A 24,379-nucleotide genomic window follows, 5' to 3' on the forward strand; every position below is an offset into this window, starting at 1 on the left:
CCAAAACGCAAGTCCAAAATTGGTGGAAGGCCGATTTTTTTATGAAACGTGCTTAGTCAAGAAGGGAGAGAACTAAGTACAATTCCCTTTCATGTCAGAGACCAAAATCCATATCCCTTCTGCTTCATAACAGCTTTTACTGCCAGGTATAAGACATTCTGCAGGAAGGTGCTTCCAGCCAAAATTCTGAAGTGATTCTACTTCAGAGAGAAAAATGAACCATTTGTTGGGCCAGAGAAAAAGTCTCTATTGACTAAACATCACTGCACCCTTTGGAAAGAGGCCTGCGATCTCTTAGTCCTGCTCCAATTTCAAAGACGAGGGCAAAACACGCACTAGAGAACGAATGGGATCCAGATCTCGCTCGCCTTCATGTGAGTGCTTTTATCATTAGATTACATTTCCAAGTCATTCTTTCCTTCTCATCTGATCTTGTCCCCGGAACATGCAGATTAAGAGGCTCAAGCGGTCTTAACACTCACATTTCTTGAAGGCCAGAGCTCTGCATCCTCCTCCCAGGTTCACACCTGCTGGTGTACAGGCCATTACAAACAGGGCAGGAGGCTCTTGTCGCTTCTAATCAGATTTTTCTTAGTAACACAAGCTGCCCAAATCCCAGGACAGAAGCTTATGGTTCAAAGATTCCTGGCACTCTGCTGTATCAAGTAAGGTTTTATGTGCAGGATTGTACATCGCATGTTGGCAGAGATTCATTCATATGATCCAAACCCCCCGAATGCGAGGTGGGGATTGGAATGGAGAGGCTGCGGCCCAAGCGTCCTCCAGCTTCTTTCTCTCTCCCTAGACTACAATCTTCCCTGTCTTGATGCTGATGAACTGTGTCCTGCAATCATACGGATACTAATTTCAGAGAAATTGTGAGTTCCTGGTGGGAGCAGTCTCTTGGGCAGAAGAACCACCTTGACTGAATGCACTGAGGAAAACTGGGAATTCTATCATTATTTCAGTGTCACTAGAAAAGACCTCATTTTCATTTAATTAGGGATGTGTCCTCACCTGCTCTGAAATATTATTACAGCACTTAATTTCATCTTCAACATTTATTTTGCTTTTTCTTCTTTCAAAGAGCTAAGCAAGTTAGGCATGGGGAAGACTCAATTACTTTGAGGTGTGTCGGCAACATCTACCTCAGGACTGGCTTCTTGTATAACAAGCTGCAAGGGGCCTGGCACATGTCCTTTCACTGTAAGACCATTCCTCTCTCTTGCAGACACACAGACCCCTTTTTCAGAGACCTCTGGTCTGATGCTTGCTCTCACCAGAGCACTACCTTTGCAGGGCTGGGGACAACCACTCACTTCCCTATTGACCTGCCACAGCTCTGCCTACACAGACGTTAGTGGGCATGGGTGTAACCTCTCTCCTCATACCACAGCCAGGTTTTGATATCTTCAAGCGCTTTTCTGCATCCAGCCCATGCAGACAAGAGTAGGTCACAGTGCTGACCACTCTCACAGCTCCACTGGGCACCTCAGTGCGGGTTACACTCACATAGCCACGGGCAGCAACACACCATTAGACACTTTTTCCGAGCGCAGGCTGGAAGCCCGATGTTCTCATGTGACTCCAGAGGCTGAGGCAATGAACACGTGTCTCTGTGTTAACCCAGCCCTGGGGACCGGCCCCACCCCAGGAGCTCAGAGCACGGCCAAGCGCCCTTCGGCTTCAGGCTCTAAAACTCGGAGGATCAGTCTTAAATGACTAGTTCTGAAGGACTGTGACTCTGGAGATGGATCTTTATCGACCCACAAGCTGCCACCGGTGGTGTGCACCACCCACGGGGCTGGGGGTGAAGATGGCAGCCTGGCTGAGCTGGACCAGAGCCAGACACCCTGCCAGCCAGGGCTGCAGATGCAATGCTTGTGGAGCACATTAGCTCTGAAGACATTGCTCATCTCTCACTCTCCATCTGCTGAAACCAGCTGGCAAAGGAGAGGAAGAATTTAGCACTGCGTGGAGTCCAGCTATCCAGAAAGGCACAAGGAAAAAAAAACCAAACAGAAATAGAAATAAAGGGTGATCAGTAATCATGCCTTTAATAGCTTGTAAATATTTTTTTTTAACTTCCAGGCAACTAAGATGTACATTTGTTGTGTATATCTGACATCTGAAAAAAAGAAGTCTACAATCTGTTCTGTTTCATCCCTTTTCTAAAGCACATAAATTAAAGTTTCAGCCACCCCACAACAATTTAAAGAAGGAAAAGCCTGTTCTGTTTTTACAGTTCAGAGTCACCTTTTCATCTGAAGCATTAGCTAGAGTTTTAGTTAGACAACTGTCTTCTAACAAATAGGAAAATTCAGAACTTAGGCTGTCCAAAAAAGTTCAAGAAATTTCCTCTCCCTGCTCTCAAACTCCACTTCCTAATAAATCATCAGAGTAACGTTTTCATTTCCCCCTAGAAAATGAAAGACACTTCGACCACACCTGGGAAAGTCTGCTTGGACTACAGAGCTTATTAAACTTACAACACGAACAGTGCAATGATTTCCCCTTCTTACAACTTCAACGCAGAACCTGAATTCACATCGGGGTGAACACGGACAGCAAACGCCAGACTCCGATTAGCCTTTGGTGCCCGGGCTGCTCAACGGCCTCCCACGCTTGATTTGGGTACCCAGTAAATGCTGTCAGCTTTGAGAGCACCTGCAGACTCAGGGACCCCAGCCCACCTCTCAGTTCAGGCTGAGGCTGTTCCAGGATCCCCTCGCTGAACTCACCTTGCACAGCTGGGATTTGAATTCTGGATGGGAAGATGCTGAGGATCCTTCTCTCACACTGGTGCTGGGGCTCAGCGCTTGGCATGATTTAGCCACGTGGCTCTGGCCACCACTTAAAATTACTCCCACTGAAACAGGGGACAGGCTTCCTGATGATTTTAGTAGGTGCAGGATCACTTTATTAGCAATGAAGAATGGGGAAAGGTGGGGGTTACTCTGGCCACCTTCCCTTGGGGGGAGCGTACGTGGGCATCGTGTACCTGGGGCTGCTCCTCACCAGTCTGCTTGAGAGGTGGTGGGAACTGCCCGTGCCCTGCACAAGGCAGATCCTTCACAGGAGAATGGGAGCCAGGCAGAAACAGCTCATCTGGCTGATGTCTTTACCCATTCCCTAGCACTGAACAGGAAACCTCTGAGCTAGGGGAATAAAAAACTTAAATATGAAAAAATGCACACACCAAAAAAAGCAAAAATGTGACCTTTACTGCTTTTTCATCTCCCACTGTTTCAACTAAAGAATGATCTATAAGTGCAGCTAACTCCAGAGACGAACATACTCTTTCACAGTCTTGTGTGTGTGCAGCACTACAACAAAGTCACAATTACAGGTGCAAAGGAACAATGTTATAGTCCTCAGAAGAGACCTATTCTGTGCACTCACCAACAGCTTGAGTCTGCTGATTAAGTTAAGCAGAGAGGTTCATTCTCCTTGAGCAAAACCAAAAATCCGTCAAACCAGATTCTATTACAGAGAGATTCTAAACTGACATAAATAATTATAGTCTTGATTAAAAATAATATATTATTCTAGATTTCTGTTTTGTTTTAGTTTTCATGTAAAATCCCTATACTCTTGACATCTAGGAACAAAGACAAAATAAAAACCAGGCACTTGCTGTGCCTTCTCAAGCACTATTGTGGTGTTTAAGGGACACAAATGAGATTAATGCCTACAGTGGAAAACGAGAGGAGTTCTTCATGCCGTTGGCTTTTTCAAGTCTCGGATTTGCTTAATCAGGTAGTTCTTCTCGTCAGTGAATTGTTCATCATCCGTCCTCTCTTTCTGGAAATTGCTCAGAAACTCAATTAGCTTAGGTTGGTTTTTCAACAGGATCTCCACAATAGGCTGTGTTTTGTTTGGACTGGCCACAAAAACCTAACATGCAAACAAACCCAGGAGCACAGCGAGACACACAGAGAGAGAGAGAGAGAGAGAGAGAGAGGAACATCAGTCACAATATTGCCGTAAAATATTTTCTATCAAGTCAGCTGAAGCCTGGCAGGCAGATACTCTGCTGCTACACACCTTGTCCCAAGGCACAGAGAGAGGAGTTACAAACATGCTGGTTCAACAGCAAACCGACGCAAAGCTGTGCCTGTGTGTGGTATCACTTCCCTTTCATTTTGCTCCTTGTTGAGAAAAGCATTTAATTGTAAACGCAGCTGTTGAAAGCAAGCTATCAATTCTCAGCCTCTTCCACATGTGAGACTTAAACACACAGAAATTAATTATCAGGAGAACGGAAAAGCTTTGTGTCAGTATTGATATCATTTCCATACTAAACCAGGCCTAAAATTAGACTTGCCAGCTTTGTTTTGGTTTGGACAAATATGTCAGAGGCTCCACTTCCCTCTGCCTAATCCATTCATGGGAGCGTGGAAATTTCCAGCAGCTGGAGCAGAAGCACCGCTGTTGCCAACCTCGCCGAGCAGAGGAGGGTGGCAATGCCAGGAGGTGACACGAGACACAGATACTCACCTGGATAAACCTAGGATAAGGAGAAACCTAGCAGTGTTCTGATTTCCTCCACTGTAATGCCTAAAGCTGCCTAAAGCTCTGAATATGAGTTCCTACACCACGACACTGTTTCTTTAACATTTTCTCTGCCTTGTGCTCCAGCTGACAACAGGAAACTTAAGGCCAGTGGGTGAAGGCCAGCAGTGATGAGTCCTTCCCAGGGACCTCAGGATGCTGCGGAGATGTGGGCTCTGCGGCCATCAGTCAGAGGGGGCCGTGGGTGGGAAGACACCCAGCGCAGCCCACTCCCGGCCAGCCCAGGAGGACCTCCCACATCTGGCTTGCACCGAGGTTGCCATGGCTGGTCAACAAAACACTGCTCGAATGCTTGTGCAACGACATAAATAACTCGAGTTATTCTCTACTCGACAAGAAGAAATTAAAGATGGACAAGGCTGGAAAACGTCCAGTTTCCCTCCAAGCCTGTTCAAACCACAATGAAAACAAACATCTGCTGACGGTACAGAATGGCATGTTGTCCGGCCGAGCGCAGGCGGCACCATCACTCGCCCGGCCCCGGGGCTGCTGGCTCCAGACCTGCAGAAGACTGCAGGTTCCCTTTTCTCCACTGAGACTGAAAACCTGGGTCACATCCAGCTGCGCAGGGAGCTGCCACGTTCCATGATGAAGAACACACATGCACCGTCTTTGGGGGGCTGTGCTACAGCCCCTTGCCCCCAGAAACAACATCTGGTAAAGCCTGGGACAGGATTCAGACTGAACCCATCGTTAGGTTTCGTACATCTCAGTTAGGAGGTGTTACACAAGTCGTGTGGAAAATGCCACATGTGGGGAACGTGTGGAAGTAGTGGGGCTCGGCATACACTGACAGTGTCACTCTAAACACTTCTGCCCAGACAGCGAGATACATTTTTTATTCCATAGAAGTGAGACAAAACATCTGCTCTTAGCCCCTGGCATCCTGATGCCCTAAGAGCCCTAATCCCTGCCCTTCAGAGCAGCTACTCTAAAATAACAGCTTTCCCACGCGACGCTCCATGTACTCAAAGTGCAACACCTTGGGACACACCTACCAGTGGCTTGGACAGTCGGTGCACAGCTCTCACCACACTAGATGGGCTGTCAGTAACTGATTGTTCTGTCGCTGCCTGCAGCATCTGCAAGCAGTATCCCCTTCGACAATCCCCTGCAAACAACTTTGATACGTTGCTATTGATGCATCGGTTCCCCTTACACTGGGAAATAAAGAGTTTGAGGATGTAAATCACTACTGAACCTACTTTACAGCATTCCAGTCTGTGCCTTATCTAGGGAACGCAAATCTTGAAATCCTGTGGTTATGAACGTTTGGCTCTGGCTGAGATTGCGGCAGTTTGTGCTCTCAGCTCAAGCAGCCCCACGACGCAGCTCCCCATGTGCTGACCTACAGGAGGTCACCACGCTGATGGAGGCTGGATACTTCCAGGATTTGGGCTGCGATAAGCTCCCAGTCACCTGGACAAGCTTCCTTTGAGAAAAAACACACCTAAGCCTACCAGCAAGGATGAGGAAAGTAACTACTACAGATCTTCATTAGAGGTTTTTTAATTTTGGAGGTCAGATCCTGCTTTGTGACCAGGAGAAGAAATCCATCAAGTACACAGGCAGGGCCCACATTTCCAGAAATTATCTGATTACACTGTAAATAGGATCCATTGAAGAAGGCCTGACATTGAAATGATGAACATCTTCCTTCAATGAATATTAAGCCTCCTTACAAAGATAGATGAAGGCTGACTCTTAAAATAAAGAACTATAAATCATTCTTCTTGTAAAGCTATCTGGAAGGTTTTAGTGGTAAACCTAGTAAATACCAGCATTTTGTATTGGTCCTACAACTGGTATTACCATAGCAAATAATTGAAGAACTTGGTTTAATAGAAGACATCACATCCTGTTTATCTTCCTGCTCGTTTATTTATAATCTTCCCCTTGCAAAACTGTCAAACTGAACATTCAAACAAAGATCATCTTGACTGCCAGTCTTGCTCAGTATCAACAGGGACTTGTAAAGAGAGAATGTTAAAGGACCAGAAAATTCCTGTAATGCTATTCAGTACTTTGGCTAAGCAAACAAAATCAATTCTGCCAGTACCAACTAATCAGCTTCACAAAAGCCCAGGATTAGGACACCATGAGACTTTACTTTTAAAACAGCCCTTCTCATTCAGAACTCTGTATTGTCACAGAGGAGGAGGCAAATCCTGAAAATAGAAATCATTATTAATGCTAATGAGAACATTTCTGCTAAAATGAAGTTTAACTGAAGCTAAAACACTTCACAGAGAATTTAATTTCACCTGTAGTTTTATTATGAAAGGTTGCATGTTCTAGAGCACTTAATTCAGATAGATGAAAGAGACGGAGACTCAAAATAAAGAGAGCACTCATATTAAAATTCCAACTCTAAAAATAACTGTTTCAGCACAGTTCCATTTAGTGAATATTTGCAAAAGGCCTGGAATGAAAATCAACTCTGAAGCTTCAAAAAGTGGAACTGTTGCTCTCTTCTCCATTAAAACTCATACACTGTATTTCTTCAAACAAACGCCAAAAATCACTTGCCTAGAGAATCTGGCCTTACAATTAATAATCAGGCCCTCCAGGACTACAGCAGAGCAAAACTGATTACCAGGGGTTGGATACCCTGGATTGGGTATTTTATATTTTAACTCTTGCTCTGGGGTCACACACAACCTTAGTGCATCAGGAGACTGCACGCAGAAGTGCCTTATGGTTCATGTTGCTCACAAAGTGCTATAATTCGTATAATGCTTCTTGTCCTTTAAACTCTTCAGTTGAAAACCAGAGAGGACACATTCCCACAAGTTTGGTTTCAGCTTCATACCAAGAGGAAACTGTCAGTACAGTCCAATTATGTGAGACCATTTGCAGAGCAAGCTGCAGGAGGTAGCTCTGTAACATGCGCAAAAGAGAATGGAAAAATGAAACTAAGGTCACAAAACACAGTGTACTCATTCTATTTTTAGATTTAAACAGTAAAATATATCTTCCTAAATGTCTGCTTAAGAAAGTTGCATAATCCCAACTCACCATTACAGGGTGTTTTCCTCAAAATAATCTGTTTACGTGAAAGCCAAGAGAGCTTGTTATTAGCCTTTATTTGTAAATGCATAAAGTCAAAGGAATACCTGTGCCATGTTCATGTACATCTGAAAGATTTGGTCTTCCCCACAGGCAAACTCAAAGCAAGCTCCACTAATAACTGTCACAAATCCATCACAGGAGCTGGATAAATCTTTCCAATATTTGGTCCTCAACATGTGCACGCTCAAGACTGAGACCTCTCCACTCAAATCAATGCAGAGAAGTATCGATGACTCTCAACGCCTGTAACTCTAGGCGACCCTGCTGGATTATTTAACGCGGAGGAGGAAAGGGCTGAGGTATGTTAGTTTTCCTGATGATTAAATATGAGCTAATCCTCATGCACACACTGTCTGGGACATCCAGCTTCATAAAGCCGCCACAGGCCTTTAGGATGGTGCCACAGGGCAGAAGCTCCATTTTGCTCAGGCAAGAGGAAGAGAAGGAGCTGGAGCTAGAAGGAAGATCAAGCCTCTTCTCAATGGGGGATGGAAGGAGGTACTGCAAGCGGGTGCTCTGTTTGTCTTCAACTTCCCACCCAAACAGTCTTGGATAAGTGAAATGTTCTCAGAGCTTGCAGCAGTACCAGCGTTTTCAGCCTGCAAAATAGTTTTGTTCCTGCAAAATAGTTTTGCACTAGAGGTGCTCATCAATTTCATCTCTGTCTTACAGTTTTGGATCTTCAGTAGCTAGAAACTGCCTCCAGGAGTTGAGAGTCATATGTCTTTTTTTGGGTCAGCTGGGGCATGGGAGTGTTGAAATCTGGATGCTTACAAAACAAGCACTTTTTCATTTCAACTGCATCTAACTCATGAAACATCTATATCGGGTAATTTAAACCTAAATCTTTTGGCAGCTTAGACAGAACAGCAAGTATCTACTTCTCAGCAGAACCTTTGATTTCAAATTGCTCTGGTTAGTCTACTGTAATTTCAGCCAGGACTGCACAGGTATTTTGCAAGCACAATTTAAAAAGGCAGGCACAGTTTAAAATTTATGAGATTAAAAGCTGAGGACAAGATTCCTCTTCCAGTTACATTCGCATGGAATTATCCCAGCTGACAAGAGAACCGAGATGAGGGACACTAATGCAGTAACGGGAAGCAGGGGCACTGCAGAACAGGGCACAAGCATCCAATAGCATTTTTTCCTATTCTCTTAAATATTTAACGATTTCCTTTAGTAGTTCTCATGAAGTTAGAATTCAATTTAAGACAAGAAATCAGAGGAAAACAATCTCCTCTGACCTGCTCCACGGAGCTAATTCACAATACAATTTTCTATAACACACCCTGCAACTATCCTCCCCACTGGGGAGAAGCTGAATGCTTCTACCTCCAGCTAACCCAGATCCTCAGTGAGGACTTCTGGTTACTCTCATGTGCTGCTTGTGGTTATAAATGAGCAATTTCCAGCTGATCAGGCTCTGCTCCCAGTCTCCAATTTCCCCTCCATGAGCTTTATACACGTGAGATAGCGTGAGGAACGCCACAGCACCGCTTAAATGGTGCTAACAGGCACCAGTGGGAAAAAACAAACCAACAACATCCCACGTTCCCTTTGCCCTGAAGAGACACCACGGCACCACCACGGACTATTTGTTTGGCTGGGCACTCCAAGGCCTCTCCGTTATGTCCATGTGGTAACAATTGCAAGCAGTCAAGCGAGGCTGAGCCTCCAGTATCTCCACTCTAAATGGAAATGGGACGCAAGCTACTGGAAAAGGAAAGGAAGGGAGGAATGGGAAGGCAGAATGGGAGCAACAGAGATGCGTGACATGGTTGCACATTGGAAACCTTTCAAGTTATTCCAAATCTTTTCAAATGCCCATTAAAATAAGTGAAATCAGCTGTGGCCATGGCCTGGGCCATGTCTATCATTAATTCAGGAAGAGCAACTCATGTGTTTCACACATAAAAATCTGGCATTTATTCACAGAGTGCTAAGAGAGCCAATCCTCTGATCCCTTCACAGGCATCTCAAACGGTCTGTGTTTGGAGCCTGACTGCTCGCTTATCTTGGAGCCACATACCTCCTGATAAGGCGGAGAAGTTCCTCACAGTGGTTCAGCTATGGAGGAGTCAGCAAGGGAACAGCTTACCAAGCTGCTTATTTCAGAAAAGGTTTTTTTATCTTTTTTTTTTTTTAATACTCCTTGAAGCTTTTTTTTTTTTAAAAAAAAAAAAAAAGCTTTTTGGAGAAGCTGCACATCCTCTAAGCTTTCTCACTGCAGGTCTGAAAGCTTTTTTCCAAATCAGAAATGGCAGAAGTACAAAACTCAACAAATCACCCTGAATCTGTGTAACCTTTTTCCAACAGCATACCTTTTAGTGTGGTCTTACTTAACCATTTTCATCACATTAACCATGTGATCTTTCTTAACCATTTTGGGGAAGGTTATTCTTCACGGCTCAACATTCCTCTTCGGAAAATCAGTAACAAGTCTATAGCTTGAAATTAATGTTTTAATTTCAAATTAAAGGTAGTTTTGCATAATAACAGTCCAACTCACTCTCTACTACAGAACGGAGAATTTTTTGTTAGGAAAATGGTAAACTTAATAACTTATTAACATTAATCATCACGAAAAAAGGGACACTGGCTGGGTATGGTAATTCTTTAAGACTGCATTAATGACCTCTCCAAAAGGACAGAAGGACTGAACTCATTTCATACCCAGTTTTACCAAATCTTTTTAATACCTTTAAAAGCAAGTGTGTTCACACTGATGCACAGTGACAGCATCATCTGATTTTAGTCTTAATGTAGAGTTTTAAGACATTTTTTTTTTTAGCCTTTATGTCCAGAGTCACACAGTAAAATTTCCTAAGAGTTGAGGGAAGGTACCATACCTAGAAGATGTGTATTTTGTTACCTGTAGCATCCACCTCATCGCTACTTGACTGACTACCCTCAGCCCAAACCAAAATGATTATGCTTTAGGTCTCACCTGAAGGAAGGCAGACAGAAATCAGAAGCTGAGTGATAGACAAGCTTCCAGTTAAGACATTCTCAAATGCTGGAAGTGGCTATAATCCCCAGCCTCTGCCTTAGTTTTCCGAGCTTTCTCTTGCCCAGCTGGAAAGACACTTTTATGAGGAGAAGAGAAAATGTGTCACCTCTTCAGCTCATGATAGCTCACCTTGAACACATGGAATGCTTCAAACTGAATGTTGGGGCTTTTGTCTCGCAGCAAGTTCATCATCAGCTTCAAATTTTCTGGTTTGCTGATGTACTTTGTCATGATGGCAAAGTTGTGTCGGTCCAGAATCAATTCACCCAGAAGCTATAGACACAAGTAAAAAAACCACCACATTTTTTTTCAGTTCCCATTATCTTTGAATGCAAAGAAAGCAGCAACCGATTTTAATGCCTGTCTAAGAAGTCTCAATGTCAGTACCTTTAAAAAAAAAAAGTAGATAGATTTGATCATGCAGTGACTTACTTAATGCCCAGTAATGCTTATCTTCTAAACACTGCAGAGAGGGATCCACATGGGGGCTGGGTGTAACAGGAGCTGGTGTGAGCCAGCTAGGACACCTTCACTTCATTCAGGTGTTACACTAGCACACCTATGTGCTCCCATCTGCAGGTCAGGTCAGACGTGGTGCTCTAGCAGCACGCAGCACCAGGCAAACAGAGACATTCCTGTTCCTCTCAAGTTCATGTTTCGATTTGAGGTCAGAGGAAAAATGATTGTACTTGTTCCATAGAAATAGCCCAACGCTTCACCGGAAATCCAGGAAAGAAAAAACGCAGCGAGCTCTTGTGCATTGTAAGAAAAGCACACTAAGGACTTTTTTCTTTTTTGTTAGAAAGTACGTGGCTGCTCTGTTGCCATACATGCATCTCGATACCCTGCATAACGTGGAGTTCAAATTTAGGAGAGTGCTGAGAGACTTGACTTTACCTTCAAAGATTGTCTCTTCGTCACATAATTCTCAGAATGAAGGAGTTTTTCATAATCCTCAAAGATCTAGAGAAAGAAGAAAACACAAATGCACCAGATTCCTATTCACTCTTCCACCTCCCGGTCCTTCCCACCCCAGAGGAGCAGCAGAGGCTCTGCAGCTATCTAACACGTCACTTCAATGCCAGGCCCAGCTCTCATGGCCTTTTTTTTCTTGGATGGTTATCATGCAGTGAATTCATGCCCAGAAACACTCCTCTTCCAAATACTGCAGACAGGGATACCACATATGGACTGGATGGAACAGGAGCTGGTGTGAGCCAACTCGGAGAGAAGTAAGCCAGTGTCCGTACAGCTCTCTCTTACAGGAGAGTGGATTTGGTGCCAGGACACGTGGGTCCAGCACGTCAATGTCCACTCATTCGTCTCCTGGTCACGACTCACTGTGTGATTTGATACTACACGCCAAAACTGGTGAGGGTGCATCCCATACTGGCATGTGCAGAAGCTTCTTTCGCGAGATGCCCCCTCATCTGCCTTCAGCACCCTCACTCGTTAAAGCCGTTTGCCTGGTGAGGGTCCCTAGGAGCCAGGCAGGTGCTGGCTGTTGCAGAATTGGGCCAAGGGAATCTTATGGTCGAGAAGACTGAGAGAGAAGGCTACTGCATGTACTAAACAAGCAAAAAACTCGCCAGCACTGTATCCAAGTATCATCTAAAAAAAATGCTCACATCCACAATTTATACTGAAAATTTTAAAATGTTAAATAAAGGCAGAAGGGGCACAGTTCCAGTGCAGTGCTTCAGTATTAAAAGTAACTCAAGGGGGCCTACAAGAAAGCTGGTGAGGGACTTTTTAGGATGTTGGGTAGTGATAGGACTAGAGGGAATGGTTTAAGCTAGAGATGGATCGGTTCAGATTGGACGTTAGGAAGAAGTTCTTCACCGTGAGGGTGGTGAGACACTGGCACAGGTTGCCCAGAGAGGGGGGGGAAGCCCCATCCCTGGAAGTTTTTAAGGCCAGGCTGGATGGGGCTCTGAGCAGCCTGATCTAGTGGGGGATGTCCCTGCCCATGGCAGGGGGGTTGGAACTAGATGATCTTTAAGGTCCCTTCCAATCCTGACAATTCTATGATTCTATGATTAGCAGAGACACCAATTTTGCTCCAGTTAAGCTGCATTTGTGACTCAGCAATAATAAGCCTGATCTTTATTTAACCTTCTTGGTAACTCTAGAAAGAAAGAAATAGTCTTCAGCCTTTTCACTTTGGCAATGAAATAAAGAATATTTCAGGTAACATGAGAACATAACCCATAGTCTAATTCCATGATCCGTATCAGTCCAATTTTAGTTGATTCCAATGGAATTTTTCTGACCCACATTTGGTATAAAACCAAGCCTAAAAAAAATCAGTGAAAAATGGCAGCAAATCAAGGCATGAATTGCCTTTAGCGTGGTAAGAGGAATACGCACACCTCAGGCCTGCATTTAAGTACATGTAATTTTCATTAATGCTAAAACTTCTTCCAGTAACTCTTCTCCTCCGTCCCAAAGTATTACAAATAACATTGATACAGCCCTATCGATCCTGGAATATCACAGAACTTTTGAAAAATGTGCATCTTTTTCTCCCCGTGATCTATTAACATTCAAAGTTTACAGTTTCATTTACCTATGAGGAGATAAATGCACGCAGAGAGGAATAAAACTTGCTTTTAAACTCTGAGTTCCCCTGAAACCTTGGCACGTGTACCCAGGTGTGTTTCAAATGCCACGCAAGGACTCTGCTTTGGTAAAAGCAATGTTTAGTTTTGCAGTCCTGTGTGACTATTTTATGTAGAGTATGAAACCCTCTGCTATTGAAAGCATGCTTTTCCCAGTCAAGCATGAACAGATTTAAAAAAAATAAATTCTTCTACCATTTATACTTACCACATCATAATTTTGTTCCAGAAATTCTGCTACCAACAGTTTGTGTCGTGTTAACAGGTCCTGGGAGAGAGCAGAGAAAGGCTACCTGAGAGAGGGTGCTCATTTGGTTGCCCCTTAATTCTCAAATGTATTTTAGCATTTTTTACCAGATCATCTTTTAGAAGGTATTTACAACAAGATCTCTATAGACAGAAAGCATTTAAAACCAATACTGCTTTGTGTATTTAGTTGGATTTTAAGAAGAACTTAGTTAATGATAACAGAATCAATACAGAACTATTCTAACCCTCTTTCTTTGTACTGCTTTCCGCTACCACCTTTTCTTATGGACATTGGTCATGGTTCACGGCACACACAATAAACTGGACTAAGGGAAAGGAAGAAAATAAAGTAATTGGTTATGGAGGGATCAGCTATGGCCCCAAAGGTACCCCACAGCTGGAAATTACACTAAGCTGGATCAATTGCTATTGCTCAGCTTCAAGAACACAACAAGGAAGGCTCAAATTCAACCACTGTATATATTAATTTATTTATTCAAAGACTAAAAATCAGGCAGCAACCTAAGCTAGCCATCCAGGTTCCCTCCACAGCAACTCCCTCCCCAGAGATGGACCTCAAGTAGGTGGGATGAATCCCTTCCACAGCTCTTTTTCTGCCCGAGGTGAACTTAACTGACACAAGTAGTAGCAAGACCTTTTAGACAGCTGGATGGGATGCCTCCCATGCTAAAAAGACCAACTAATTCAAATTTAAATTGAAGCAAGCTCTGCCACAGAATGGAAATGCTGGTGCTCAGTGACTGAGATGCAAATGTTCAGCTCCAGAAGAAATCAAGTCTCTTTACTGGACGAATAGCTATGAAATGAAATGGGCAGTTTGAGGCATTTCAGTTTAATTTTCATCTTATTGCCTCTTTTAAAACACAACACTGATCACACTAAATGCCTGATGAAGTCCATTCAAGTCAATATTTTTTCAGTGAATCACTTTCTGCTATCTTTTTCATCATTTTGGTTTCCTTGCCCACAGTCAGAGACTGAAACTGATGAGTAGCTGAAGCAGACGCACAGACGCATCCTCTACAGGCATCACAAATAAAACAAATCCTTTACATACTAATCCTGTAATCTATTTTTACCAACAATTATAAGAGAAAAGCAGAGTGCTATAAAATCCAGTACATGTTTCTAACACATTCCTCTATTTAAAAAGGACTGCAATGATAGCAGATTAAAAGACTGAGTGCAACAAACAAGCAGTTTTATGCAGGGCACTTAGGAAGCAACTGCAATATTTTTCAACAGGGGGCACAAATGGAATATAATCCAAAATCAGTTTTTCATAGAAAATCATGACAAAGCACGGAGCAGTAGTATTCAACCTGCATTCTTCCCAGTCACTGCTAGCACCCTCCACAGCTGACTGTATTGCCACATTTTTAGCAGTTCTCTTTCCTCTCTGCAGTGCACCTGGCTGAATTTAATTAAGAAATACATCTCCAGATCATAAAAAATTCCAGTACTTCCCTACTATATATATCCTCAGACTTTAATGCACATTTAATTAGCTCTCCTCTGGTGCAAGGCTTTCAGCTCCAAATCAGACACCCTAGTGGCAACACTACAAACCTAGCTAGGGGGAAACAGAACTGAAAACATGAGTTCAGCAATCCAGCCAGTGAGCAATCGTAGCACTTTTTTTTTTATTTTTTACAGTATTAGAAATGAGGCAGCTCCATATTTCATGATTCAGTTGCTTCCACATCACTTCTTGCTGTTCCAGCTGTTCAGAGTGACAGACAAATAGATTAGATGAATGGCTTATTTATTTCCAGAACTGACCATGTATCAGGTCAGGAACTTTAAAATAAGAGGCAATTTAAAAAAAAATGCAGTCTGTAGGTTGCCCCTTGATTTTCAAATGTATTTTAGCATTTTTTACCAGATCATCTTTTAGAAGGTATTTACAACATGATCTCTATAGACTGAAAGCATTTAAAACCAATACTGCTTTGTGTGTTTAGCTGGATTTTAAGGAGAACTTAGTTAATGATAACAATATCAATACAGAACTATTCTAACACTCTTTCTTTGTACTCCTTTCCACCACCACCTTTTCTTATGGACATTGGTCATGGTGCACGGTACATACAATAAACTGGACTAAGGGAAAGGAAGAAAATAAACTAATCAGTTATGGAGGGATCAGCTATGGCTGATTTCTGCCCTGTGCCTGAGGATGAACTGCCCTCATATTGCTCTCTTTCCAGTGCACGTGAGGATGCAGAATTCTATTTTTAAATCTGGCTAAAAATACACTCAGCTCACAGGGGACAGAAGTAAGCTCCACAGCTGTAGATGCGTGAACAGCATCAATCCCTCTCTTCTGGCGAGGGTCGCAGCAATCTGTGATCTCTGGCACAGCTTAAGTCGCTCCTGTCCCTCATCCTGCCTCCTGGCTGGGCTGAAGGCTGCCCATCACCAACCCCACACTCTGCCCAAAGCAAGATGTGGGGAAAAAACGCAAATCTCTTCTGTCAAGCTGGAAGCCCTTTTGCTGACCAGAGACAAGCGCTACTCCGAGCACAGGGTAAAATGCCAGAGACAGGAGATTTAAATATCGGTTACGCTGCATCTTTATACAGTACTCTGCTGTGTTTCTGAGCTACTTCCACTTGTGTAACATTTCCCTAATAAATACCACGACACTGCAACTTAAAATAGACAGATGCCGCTATTGATTAACAGGGGGTTTGAACTGGTAATCCTGCTTGATCCATTACAGAAGAATGCAAGGTTATCGTAGGAGCAGATCAGGTCCGGGATCACCTTCAGAACCTGAAGGTGCACAAGTCCATGGGACCTGATGAGAGATGGATCCAGAAGGAACTTCATTTTTAATACAACACAGAGACTCTGTACAGAGTCTACACAGTAATTTCACCTGCTTAGCTCTTAGCAGTACGGTCCCTACGCTGAACCACGGGTCACAAAAGTGAACAAATACGTTGTAAAGCAATCGTCGGGCATTAATCTAAACTTGACTGCTGTAGTCAGAAGGGACAGCAAAAATTACAAGGATTCCAAAAGTGAGTTTTAAATGATTCATTCTGTTTACTGGTTGTGGTCGTGATGGGTAGTGGTTTTGTCTCTGGGGGAAGGTAGGGAGAGAAAAAGGTCACGCATTTTACAAGAACTGTATGTAATACATGATTAATTTGAATTTAAATGGTTGCATAAAAAAAGCTTGGTTTATCAAGATGAAGAACATTAGTGAAATGCAAATCTGTATTGAATTAAAGATTCTTTTCAGACTTGATCACTATTGTGAATCCTGTGAAACAGACCAAGGATTAACTATATCCTTTAATGAACAATAAGAAAACCCACTCCATTTAAAGACAACACAATATTCACTGATGACTCTCGATGGAGTGCTGGTTTTGACACACAACACTATGTATGACACAGGTATAAAAAAATTTACCTTGAAAGTAGCAAAGGCATCAGAAGCTATATCAAATGTTGACATTTCCACATATTTAAAAAAGTCTCTGAACTGTTCTGAGAAAAGGATGATTTTGGCCAAGGGTTCATGCCGGATGCACTCTCTCAGCATAATTCCACAGCGTAAGGCGATATTTGGGGATTCATAGCTGAAGAATTAAAAGAAACAGAAAAGATCAAAACGTAGAAGAACAAAGATAAATGGGCACTTCTCCAGCAAAGAGGAACGCCACAGGACGGGGAATACGTGTGCCAGAGGGGACACGACACTCGGACGGCAGCTCCCAACCACGCCGCTGTACCCAGCGTCAGAACCTCAGCCCAAAGCTAAGGAGCAGACGCACAGATGGAGCTGCTGGCGTTTTCCATCTCAAACTTCTGTCATTCCAAGCCAAAACACATTTCGCTGTAAATGATCGTTGCACCTCCACTCTGCGGAAAGGCCATGGGGAGTGCATAACATTTCAACAGAGCTCCTTCGTCCTTTTGGATTGATGAGAAAGCAAAACCCATACAATATAACAATCTCCTTTGTCAGATTTAATTCCAAACTCCTCAGTTTATCCAAGAAAATTATGACACTTCATGACCATCCATCACCTCCCACTCCTCTTCTAGAGAACGTTGTTCTAGAACATTAATGTTTAATGAGGAAGGCAGAAAGAGTCTATCCATGCAGTCTACACAGGATTAAGCTCTGAAGATTTTTATTTTTTTTGTGGTTTAGGGGAATTCTGCTCAATCCCTCCTCTACAGAGGCTACGGCTTTGTAACTTGAGCAACAAATAATTGCCTCCTGAACAATCTCATTACGGCACAAGCACTGCAATAGCTAGGAGCTGGTACACTTCTTGATATTGGAAAGGGAGGGAAGGGAGAGGCAATTCAGATCATCTTCTATTTCTATAAAATCTTTATTTCTTTAAAGTTGAAATTAATCTGAAGCAAAACTCTTAGAAATGCAGTTAAAAAAAAAGTTATTTAAAAAAAACGAACACAAAGTAAGAATGAAATCCAACAGCCACGAAGGACTTAAAATGAACTTCTTCCAACCATATACAGTCATGTGAAAGTGATGAAGTCCAGGGGGACAGAAAGCACTCTGTGTTTCAATAAGCTGGCTACACTGTATCAGAACTGTGCATTATCACTCAGAGCTTATCAGCATAGTTTTTCCTTTGCACAATTAATTCCTATCACTAAGCCAAAGGAGAAGAAAAAAGAAGAAAAACACAAAATGTCATCTGTGTGCTAAGTGAGTGGGCTCTCAAATTTACCACCAGCTTGCAATTTAAAAGAATGGTAGTGTTTTGCAAGCATACCAGAGCTGCATACTTCAACCTGATGTCAACAATAGTTGGCTTAATGAAAAATGAATTACTATTCCACATAGGCAAACAGAACTTCCCACCCTGAAGGAAACTCAGGCTCTCAAGCCCCTGTTTGTTTCATTTTGGGAAACATTAGCAAACGTGAATTTATAACTCTTTAGATAACGGAGATCGGCTGATGCGTCCCATTGAGGCATACTTCTCAACTCCATTAACAGGAACACTAATTTTCAAGGAAAAAGAGGCGGAGTTGCCCCTAGGAGTGCGGCCAGGAAAATATTTAATAGTTGGCTAAGGAATATTTTGGTTGGAATAAAAGCAAATTACATTGTTTCCAGCACAATAACTCTTTAAAACATAAGTATCAACAGAATCACTCTTAGTCAAATGCTCCATTATCTGGAAGTGGGTTATGGACCTTTGGCTGTTCACATAAGTGGGGGAAGTTGGATTTGGCTCCTGGAATATGCCTGGAAGAAGTTTACAGGCTGCCCAGTCATAACTGGCATGTTCTCTTCACCCACACTTACATGCAAAGACATCAGGCAGAAATGACAGAAACATGTTTCAAAATCACTTCTAATGAGCAATTAGTGCTCTATGCTGCTGTATTTCTGCAGCAATTAAAAAAAAAAAAAAAAGAGTTCTTCTCTGTTCAGATGAACTTACAACCTAAAGAAACCTCCAGATACCAACTACTGGGGCAACCAGAAAACGAAGCCACAGACTTGAAATATTTCAGGACAGTTATTGTGGAGGCTGAAAGAGGCAAGACTGACTGCAGAGATGCATCTCAACGCAAATCTTCTTGCACAGGTAGTGCACAGGATAGTACAAGGTAAGGAGGTACAGGAAGGAGATTAGGAGGGCATCGAGCCTGTGAGAAACAAGGTCTTGACAAACAGTTATATTCTGGTCTGATTTAATACTAACTCCTATAGTCTGGATAAACTCAGGGGGAATTTTGCAACCTCAGACAATACACCATTAAACGTCATTGTGATATGGAGAGGTCACAACAGATTGTGGCAGTTACTAAGTGTGTCAGAGGTAGCATGTGGCATCACACGTACTCACAAAGGGGCTTATAAATTTGTCACTTATGAGAAACAAGCAAGTGCTGCAAACTTCAAGTCCTCTTGTCACTGTACTAAAGAGAAAACATTTCAACTTATACAGGACCAAAGATATTTCTGGGTTAATGCAATACGCTGACACCAGAGAAAAAAATCTGACCCAAATATATCCAATACTTTACATATATCAAATCATGTATTCACCTGAAATCCTCATACATAAAACCTGCACACTCAGAAAATAAGATCCTGTTAAAGTAAGTCTTCATGCAGCAGAAAGACCAATTAATCTACCTCCCCCCCAAAAAAGTAAAAAAAAAAAAAGTGAATTATGTGCTGTATGTTTTTCTAAAGCTCAGAAACTGGAAGGAAGTAGCCAACAAGTAAAACGAAGCCTAAGAGGTAAGAACAGTTATCTCAAGCCGGCAGTGCCACTGGAGTATTAGGCAGGAAACACTGGGCGGGAGCTCTGATTCAGGATCCTTCCCACTCAACAGAGCTCCCATTATGCAACGATAAAGCAACCTTTTACTGATGCTGCTGGGAGCTGACTGGCAGGGAGCAGAAGATATTTTGCATCCAATACAAGGGAAACAATGACAACCCTTCACAATAGTCATGAGCTATTTCTTTTATAGTCATGGTAAAATTATTTTTTTTTCTCTCCAGATAATGTCATATAACAAACATCGAAGGGGCAAGCTGGCCAGATCTACTTTCCTTTAAGCAGATTTTGATTTCGTGTATTTCATTTAGCATAAAACAAATATGGAAATGTGTCGTCAAGACCCGTTTTCAAGTGGTGGTGCCTAACCCGAAATGCATGTCCCATGGCAGACTGCACACAGGCACCACACACTGCCTGCACGCAGCAATTTGCGTGCTCAGGGCCCTGCTCTTGCTGTAGGAACCTATTTTAAGTATAATTTGTAGACAGTCCCAGCAGCAGGATACGGGCAGGTAAGGCAGCATTGCCTTGGACATCATTATGCTGTTCTGCAGCAGCCGCTCAGGTACCCTCAATGCTGAACAGGACTGACTTCTGGATTACTGCTGATGAATTCAACAGCACTTTCTAACAAGAAACTCCAAAAATAGCAATTCTGATACACTGATTCTCTACAGTGCTGCAGAGAAACAGGCAAGAAGTCAAGAACAAGGAGCCTGAGGTCCAAAGTAACACTGACACACTGTTGCACACAGCAGGACCAAAAAATGGATCCAAGTGATGCCACTTAAATACATTTACTGGCTCAGGTCACCTACAGTAAAATGTCTCTCAGCAGTACATTAAGCATAATAAAAGCTTTACTATCATTTTAATATTCTTGGTTGTTACAGATGGTAAAGAATATCTGGGACATGATCCAAAAATATTTTTTAGCTTTAAATAAAGCCCAAACATATGGTAGAGATACATGTGCAACGTGCAAAATGAGTGAAAAAATAAAAAAAGCAAAGATAGAGAAAAGGGTAGAAAATTATTCTATCTATATATGAAACTGAAAACAGTTGTACGACCTAACGACTGAGAGAATTATCATCACTGATCTGAAATGACTAGTTTGAAGTTTATATAAATGGTGAATTTTAACGAACAAATGAAACCAAAATCCATTTACCTAGCTTTCTGGTTTCCTTTCTGAGGCAGCTGGCCTTTAGTAACACAAAACAAGTCGAGAGTTTAAAAACTAAAGCTAAAGCTTTAATCACAACAAATCGCAACTCAAAACAACCAAGATCTCTGCTACCTTTTTCAACCACAACCTCACACAGTTTGTGAAATCCCTGGTACCAACTAGTTCTCTCAGTTGCTTTTTTCCCTACTCGGCCATGCTGGAACGTGGCCAATTTTGAAGGAAATACCTATTTAGAGGACTCCTGCGCCCATCCCTCTCCTGGCTCAGGTCTGCCCCTGGGAGAGGGGGGACGCTGGCTGGAGGGAGTTGTACCTTTGAGGCTGCAGCCTTATCATGCACAAGCCTTAGATGGTGCTTAAGTATTTTCTTAATGGCTGTGGAGCAAATGGTAAAAATGCAAATTTTGAACCTCAAGAGCAAGAAAGACAATTAAAAAAAATCATTCTTTTAAGAATCATTAGTTTAAAAGGCTTATATTATGTCTTTAAGTGGCTGTTACTAGCGTGACCATACAACTACTACCACAGTCCACACTGCATTTATTTCTACATCAGTTATTTAATCCAAATCACATTGGGATATATTCTCCTTTCCTTAGGGAAAAACAAACAAAATCCTAAAGCCAAAAGAAAACTGAGCAGAAAATAGTAGACTTCAAATGTTGAAAAAGCAAAGATTCTCACTGAATGGAAAGTGCTTTTGGTCAAAAGTAGAAGGGACAGAAAACTTTTTTTTTTTTTGGCCAACACTCAGGCACTCCGGAATGCACCTACAGCTGATGTCCTCTCCACACTACAGTCTACTCCCCGTCCTTGACCACCTTACCTTGGGAACCACCAGGTTACAACTAAGCATTGACTCCCTCAAAGGTTAAAAGAAAAAAAAGAGAAGATTTAATGCTGAAAGTTGTGGAGTTCGTTACAGAATTAAGTGTACGTGTGGCTACAGGTGCTGGAGAAGTCAGTCCCACAGACACAACTGTTCTCTTTATGCACTTTTTGCTTCTCTCTGTCCTACCACAGAGCGGTCCAGTTTGACTACAGTTATACAGACACCACTATAAGTCACTCCTGCAGTGCAAAATGGTCTAAATGAAACTAAGCAATCATCAACAATGTCATACAAGAGTTAAAAAGAACTGAAGTACATACGGCATGGGGAGCAGTCAAAAATAATCAGTACATAATTATTCCAACAGGAAATTTGGGGAAGAAATAGTGGTCAAATAAAATAATCCACTGAAAAATAGTCAGCAAGTTGAAAGAAAGTCAATATGAAAGGAACAAAATATGAAAATCCTTTTTTTAAAAAAAACCTAAAATTAAAACAGTAGATCAACTACAATGCCAGCGTGTTCCAGAAAATGCTCGTTAATGAAAATGAAATTAAAGCACCCACCCTTTTAGAAGCATGAATAGGATATGCGGATGGGCACTAATGTATTCCACAGTAGGGCTGCGTGTGCCAATTTGTCTCCTCAAGATGTTGTTAAATATCTGGGAAACGTCCTTTTTGCCCTGTTGAAAGAACAAAAACATGCATTCATCTGGAAAAACATTAATAAATTACCATTTACTATACTCACTATTTAAAGTGGAAATTAAATTGAAAATAAAACAAGTCAGTCTCTTTCTTGAGGCTCTCTACAGTCCCACCACCTTGTTGGTTCTTCAGTGTCACAAGAAGGTTCCCTCCATCAGGTGACCCTAAAGACTACGGATCCCCCCACTCCCATTTACACTTTTACTTTTGTAAATGAAGATTTGCATCATTCTTATTCTCTCCAGCAAGCCCCCGGCTATCTTAAACAGCAGCATTGAAGTATTAAAAATGCAGGCCACTACCCTGAGCCAGATGTGCTTTTGGAGCCTCCAAATTTGTAAAGCTAGTACGAACTGCACTTTCCCACAGTCTGGACTTACAGAGTCAGTGCTTTTCATTATTCAAATGCAATCAACGTCAAGTGTGATTGCATTTTTGAAAATGGAGGTTACATTTAAAACTGTGCCCATTATTTCACCATGAGGAATCAAATAATTACTACTGATAAAGTGGCTGCATCCCATACGTGTCTGCTTTCATCACAACTAAGATCCTTCACTTTATCCAACACGTTTTGCATTAGAAATCCTCTTCCTTCCCCACCACTTTCTTGCCTGGCCGCAGGAGACAAATTGATGAGTGAAATTAATGGAGGGGGGGAACTGTTGCACTGAGTCAACAGTGGGTCATTATGCACAGGGCAAGATAAAGCAAAAGGTTACTTGTAATCTGTACATGCTCATTGATCTGTCTCGAAAGGACAAACATTTACTGGTGGAGAACTCATCGAACGTTTGAAGCCAAGGAGCAGATAGTTTCACACAGAGGGAAATTCCCTGGTTTCACCTCTACAAATAAATCACTGCTGAGAAACAGAAAATATTCTGCTTGCCTCCTCGTTCCAACCCAGCTGCGTTGGAGACTTGGGGACTCAGGGAATTAAATGGGAGAATCAAATCAGAGCAGGCCAGTCCATCTGCCTTTGTCTGCAACACACTTGACCCTTGGACATTCTCTTAATTAGGCTAATTCTTCATAGAGTCATCCTATTCTCTTTACAACACCCGTAATGTATGCCTGGAATCCCGTGATCCCCAGTGACTTCAGAGGTTACTCCAAGACAAAAGCAATCCAGACAGAAGAGCTGTTGAAAGGGCAAGGTGAAAATGGCCAAAAACTAAGTGATCCTCTCTGCTATACCAAATTTTGTATTAGGTGCTTAATATTAGGTGCATTGCAGCATTATATCTAATAGCAGAAAGGAGATACAGATAGAGATATATAGATATATATCTCAGAGAGGAGGGAGATACATATCCAATTACATCCAATTTTCTACAGACTAGAAATGGTGAAAGCCAGAGAATTTTGTCTCTTGGGTTCTCCTGGCAGGAGTGGTGGCAAAGAGGAAGGAACTAAAGCAGAATTCCTTCATCACCAGACATCTATAAAAATTGTAGAATACTTTTGCAGCACTTCCTACTTGAATCGGCATTTCGGTTTTGCCTTATAATTTGCACATGGCCACCAAAGCACAAGGTAAGACAGCATGGAGAGAAAGCAGCTAAGTGAGAACAAAAACCCTGCAAAGGATGCCATTATAAAAGTGACAAATTGCATGACACCTCTACCATAATTTAGCTCCTGATTCAAGAGAAAGTGAAAGAAAGCCTCTTAACACCACCAGTCCTGGGCTTGTGGCTATTTGCTGCCTCTTTTTGTGGCTTTACAGCTTGTGAACCTTTAGGCTTATACAGCGTTAGCAACGTCTATTTTTTTTAGTTGACTTTTT

General features: G+C 42.3%; 1 protein-coding gene across 1 annotated transcript in view; it reads right to left on the minus strand.

Moving 5' to 3' along the window:
• Positions 1-3,195: 3,195 nt before the first annotated feature.
• The window catches only part of CAB39L (calcium binding protein 39-like), a 35,627-nt gene continuing 14,443 nt past the window's right edge, over positions 3,196-24,379 (minus strand). Inside the window, exons 3-8 of the mRNA XM_009867323.1 lie at positions 22,444-22,562; positions 16,979-17,147; positions 13,490-13,549; positions 11,558-11,623; positions 10,790-10,933; positions 3,196-3,897 (exon numbers count right to left, since the gene is read on the minus strand). Coding sequence (XP_009865625.1) covers positions 3,718-3,897; positions 10,790-10,933; positions 11,558-11,623; positions 13,490-13,549; positions 16,979-17,147; positions 22,444-22,562 — 738 coding nt within the window. The 3' untranslated portion in view covers positions 3,196-3,717. The remainder of the gene's footprint in view (positions 3,898-10,789; positions 10,934-11,557; positions 11,624-13,489; positions 13,550-16,978; positions 17,148-22,443; positions 22,563-24,379) is intronic.

This window comes from Apaloderma vittatum, unplaced genomic scaffold, assembly GCF_000703405.1.
Source record: "Apaloderma vittatum isolate BGI_N311 unplaced genomic scaffold, ASM70340v1 scaffold5420, whole genome shotgun sequence".
NCBI classification, from domain to species: domain Eukaryota; kingdom Metazoa; phylum Chordata; class Aves; order Trogoniformes; family Trogonidae; genus Apaloderma; species Apaloderma vittatum.